At 36.0% G+C, this 5,370-nt stretch overlaps 1 protein-coding gene across 1 annotated transcript in view; it reads left to right on the forward strand.

The window, feature by feature from the left end:
• The window catches only part of LOC106877388 (EF-hand calcium-binding domain-containing protein 5), a 207,420-nt gene that overhangs the window by 160,441 nt on the left and 41,609 nt on the right, over window positions 1–5,370 (forward strand). Inside the window, exon 15 of the mRNA XM_052976829.1 lies at window positions 1,365–1,493. Within this exon, the coding sequence (XP_052832789.1) occupies window positions 1,365–1,493 (129 nt within the window). The remainder of the gene's footprint in view (window positions 1–1,364; window positions 1,494–5,370) is intronic.

Consider the following 5,370-nt stretch of genomic DNA (forward strand, 5'->3'; position numbering starts at 1 on the left):
ATATATATATATATATATAAATCATCGCTTGACAACTGATGTTGGTATGTTTATGTCCCCATAATTTAGCAGTTTGGCAAAAGTACTAGGCTTACAAAGAATAAGTCCTGGGGTCAATTACTTTGACTAAAAGGCAGTGCTCCAGACATTGTTATTAGTAGGCCATGTATATATATATGTATACACCCCAGGACTTATTCTTTGTAAGCCTAGTACTTAATCTATCAGTCTCTTTTGCCAAACTGCTAAATTATGGGGACATAAACACACCAACGTCAGTTGTCAAGCGATGATTGGGGGCAAACACATACACACAAACATACACACACGCGCGCGCGCGCGCGCATACATACAACAGGCTTCTTTCAATTTCTGTCTACCAAATCCACTTACAAGGCTTTGGTTGGCTCAAGGCTATAGTGGAAGACACTTGCCCAAGGTACCACACAGTGGGATTGAACCCAGAACCATGTGGTTGGGAAGCAAGCTTCTTATCACACACAGCCACGCCTGTTTACTTTTCTGTCTTTTTTTGTGTGTGTTTTATTCTGTGCACTTTTCATGCACTTTTGGTTTTCATTGCTGTCTTTTTTTACTCAACTTATTGCTACTTTCTGTCCCATCTTTTACTCTTTTCCGAGGAATTGTAGCTTATTATTATATATTTTATGAAGGCGGCGAGCTGGCAGAATCGTTAGCACACTGAGCAGACAAGATGCTTAGTGGCATTTTGTCTGTCTTTACGTTCTGAGCTCAAATTCTGCTGAGGTCAACTTTGCCTTTCATCCCTTTTGGGTCAATGAAATAAGTACCAGTTGAGTACAGGGGTCAATGTAATCAACTTACCCTTCCCACAAAACTGCTGGCCTTGTACCAAAAGCTGAAAGCATTATCATATATTTATAAACCATCAGATGAATTCATGAGATATACCTAAAGAAAAAGACAAAAAGTCCTGCAATATATTGTTTAAAAAGGATTATTGATATATTCACCAACTTGAATTCCAGTTTACCTTTTCTAAAGACTTGACTCTTTTGTTGCCATATTTTTGTTCTTTCAACTAATTTTGAAAATAATGAAGAAAAATAATTAGTAAAATAAGTTTGCCATTGTTAAAAATGGTGTTTGGAACATAAATTAGCATGAAATTATGGCAGAAGGTCTTAATTTGAGTTACTTTAAAACTGAAAGTTTGCATCTTAGAACCTGGGCCAGTCTCAAGCAGACTTGCTATCAAAAAGGCTAAAATTAATTCTGTAAATGAATTATTGTAAAATTATTTCATCCAACTATCATGAAATGGAAAAAACCTCAACCAATTTTCAAGAATGTAAAGAATTTATCCTTCTTTTGTTTTTCAGATGAGCAAATCAGAAGTAAATCGAGGTGGCTTGCGCAAAGAATGGTACCACAAAATCATATATACTGGCAGAACAAGTGGAACTGATATGGCACTGGTTTATGATATTGTAATCAAGACCCTCCATAAGGTATAGTGGTTTCTTATTCTTCTTTTCACAGGCAACATTTCTAAGCAAAACAAACATATTTGGTCTCACATTTGGCTAAACCCCAACCTTTTATTTTTCTCAAGGTTTAGTTGGGAGGAAGAGGAAGAAGTGGCAGGGGTGGTGGCAACTGTGGCAGCACAACCCCTATGTCTCTCCTTTCCAGGGCCTCTAAGGTCGGTGGGAAGAAGTTATTTCCAGACTGCAGACCCAACACAAATACCTGAGTGGTGGCAGATGGTGGTACAGTAACATGCAGCTATTCATATTTTATGTTATTTTTTATTTCCTAGGTAGCAGAGAGAAAAACAGTGCACATGACTTTTGACAGGGCTTCTGACACAGGTAGGGCAGAGGGTATTCTCAAGCTGGACATCTGATTAAATTGCTTGCATCTGCATCAGAGTGGACTCTTCTAAAAGCACCTAAGCTCCAGATGGTGGTGTTAAAGTGGACAATATGATATTATCTTCTACCTTAGAAGAGAGAGAGGGGGGGAGAGGGGGGTAGAGAGAGAAAGAAAGAGAGAGGGGAGAGAGAGAGAGAGAGAGAGAGAGAGAGAGAGAGAGAGAGAGAGCACCCTTTCAATGAGCTTCCATACAATTTCCATCTACCAAATTGCATTCATAAGGTGTTAGTTGACCTGAAGCTGTCCAAAGTGCTGGTGGCCAGTTGGTTCAAATCTGAATCACACAGTGAATTGAACTGGGATATTTTATTCATCATCATACTGCTTATAAATTCAAAGGCAACATAAAAGACACCTGTGCAAGTGACACACCAAAGGCACTCTTGCCACTTACATGTAAATGCCACCCATGCTGGTGACACATAAAAGGTACCCATGTTGATAACATGTTGTAGGCACCTGTACCAGTGACATGTAAATGACACCTTTGCCAGTGACACATAAAGGCACCTATGCCATTGATACTTATAGGGACCAGTGCCAGTGACATAAAAGGCACCCATGCTGGTGACACGTAGATGGCACCTGTGCCGGTGACACGTAAAAGGCACCCATGCTGGCAACATGTAAATACTAATATTTTTAGGACTGTCCCTTCTATCAAATGCCTCCCCTTCTTTCTATTCTTTCCTCTCTTCCTTTCTTTCCTTCTCTTTCTTTTAATCCTTCTCTTCCCCTTTCCGCTTTATCTCTTTCCCACTTACCTTATACTTATTGTCTGTCTTTGCTTCCCTCCTCATACCTGTGCCATTCTTTCAGTGTTCTGTTTGGTTATAATCAGAACAAAACGACTCTGGCGAAAGTAGCATTAATTTTCTAAATCATTCAATTTTCTTCAACTGATCATTGGGCGGATTGAGTAAACCTTTCAATAATGAACTTATAATGACTACTGGAAACAGCTGTAAGTCAGATTTACTACAATATGTAGTAATGTAATGACCACTATTTATGCCTTGTCTTACACACACACACACACACACACGCACACACACACAGAGGCAAATTTGTTGTTGAAAATGCACTTAAATTTGAAAATCTTGTAATTGTTTAAAATAAATTCATTTACATATAGTCTCAACAATATTCTTTGTTTATCAATGGTAAAAAATTAGAATTATGAATTAGAAAGACATCTTTAAAAAGTTCAATATTAACAAGTTTAAATGTTCATAACAGACAAATTTAGAATTATGAATTAGAAAAACATGTTTAAAAATTACGATGTTGACAAGTTTAAATGTTCATAGCAGTCTATAATATTAAAACTGCATCAATTTGTTTGAATGTACAAAGCTCATTAGTGTTAATAGTGATTGACAAGAATATCATTAAAGCTTCAGTCATACTGCGTTAAGATGGAAAAAAAAACAAGGGAGAAATGAAAATAGTAAAAAAAGGGATTTGGTTTACAATTTCTCTTATCCTCTTTCCGTTGTGTGTAGGAACTTTCACTTGTAATGGTGTGTTTTGGAATCTGGTGTTTTTATAATTTTTTCCACGAGCGGATCTGATTTTTGATTTGTTAAAGTACTGGTGATGTCTTGTTTTTCCAGTGGTCAAGTTTGTCATTCTGCCTGGTTAGCTTCCCTGCGGTGAATGGTCATCAGTCATTCAGTTGGTTGATTCTCTTAAAGAGTCATTTTGTATTTGCTGAAGTTCTGAAGTTTGATTGGTCTGAGAGAGAGGTTGTCAGAGGTTGTTGAAGGTTGGCAAGAGAGGTTGTCAGAGAGAGAGGCATCTTTGTTCCAAAATTTCAGTCTTGCAGGGTAAATATGAAACATAATAAATGAGAGACTTACTTGAGATCACCGTTGTCGCATTAGAGAAGCTTGTGAAGTAGAAGCATCCAGTCGTACTCTGACTCATCGTAGCATTTTAAAGGTGAACTTTATGAAGGCTAATTTATTTAAGGTAATATATGAATGTAGTATATATGTATATAAATATATGAATGAAGTGTTTAATGTTTAAGAAGGAAATAAAGAAAGTTAAATAATAACGTTTACACTCACTGATTTTGTTGGAGGTCTGTTATCTCCATTCCAGCCCCTGGTGGCCTAGAAAAGGTTAGAAGGGTCAAGTGGCAAAGACATTATTCTGCTTAGTGAAGGCATCTGGGAAATGTATAACTGCTGTCATTCACAGAAAAACTCTTGTTTTATCGTGGGAAAAGCGCTGTTGAAGTATTAAGTGAAATTTGGCAATTGAGGATCGAATCCACGCTATGCCTGCATAAAGCCACTACAAATACGTTGTGGAATAAAAAATGTATCTACTGTCATGGAGAATGTGTAACTGTAAAAATACAGAATTATCGGAGTAATGGGCATTCAAAAAAGTATGTATGTATAGAAATGTATGAATGAAGTCTTTAATGTTTAAGATTCAAATTTAGGAAGTGCAATAATAATGTTTAACAGTTCAAAACTGTGAGTAGTGAAATGCAGAATTAGGTCAGCTGATTGCGAGAATCAAATATCGATCGCATTGCTAAAATCGGCAAGTGGTATGGATTATTTCCCTTGGGTTGTTTAAATAAAATATTAGTAATATGTAGTAGATAGAAGGAACCATTGGAAGGGCTCTATTATTAATTTTTTTCAACAATCTAAGTATGTCACGAGGTTTCCAGACATGAGTTCTACTCATGTGTCAAATAAAGTATAAAATTGATATTGTCTGCAAAAATTAGAAATTGGACACACAAAAGATCAATATTCAAAGTAATCGAACATAAACAACGAAACCTGTAAAATATTTCTAAATTCAATGGCTCAATTAGTTTCATGAAAATGTTGTATGAACTGTAAGTAAGCAATAAATATTATTATTTGTAAAATAAGTATAAGTGATACAGGGTGTCCCAACTGAATGTGGTGTGGAACTTTGGTTTCATTTTTTAAGAAATTTAAGCAGAATTATTGGAGTTATGTGCATTGAAAGTATACATGCCTCAAGAAAGAGCGATAATAAGGTTTAACAGTTCAAAACTGTAAGTAGTGAAATACAGAATTAGGTCCACTGATCATGAGAATTAAATATTGATTGCTTCACTAAAAACTAACAACTGTAAGTGCAGGTGCTATGGGTTATTTCCATTGAGTGTTTCAAAGAAAATATTGTGCAGGTACTATGGGTTATTTCCCTTGGGTGTTCAAAAATAATTAGTTATATGAGATAGATATAAAGATCCCTTCCAGGGGTCATATTATCGACGTTTTCAACAATCTAAAGTATGTCACGACGTTTCCAGACATGAGTTTTACCCATGTGTCAAGTTTCATCAAAATCAATAAAACGATGCAGGAGGAGTTAGATAACACCACAAACAAACACACACCAATTTTCCACATATGTAGTATATATATATATATATATATATATATA

The sequence above is a fragment of the Octopus bimaculoides genome, chromosome 25 (assembly GCF_001194135.2).
Source record: "Octopus bimaculoides isolate UCB-OBI-ISO-001 chromosome 25, ASM119413v2, whole genome shotgun sequence".
Lineage (NCBI taxonomy): Eukaryota > Metazoa > Mollusca > Cephalopoda > Octopoda > Octopodidae > Octopus > Octopus bimaculoides.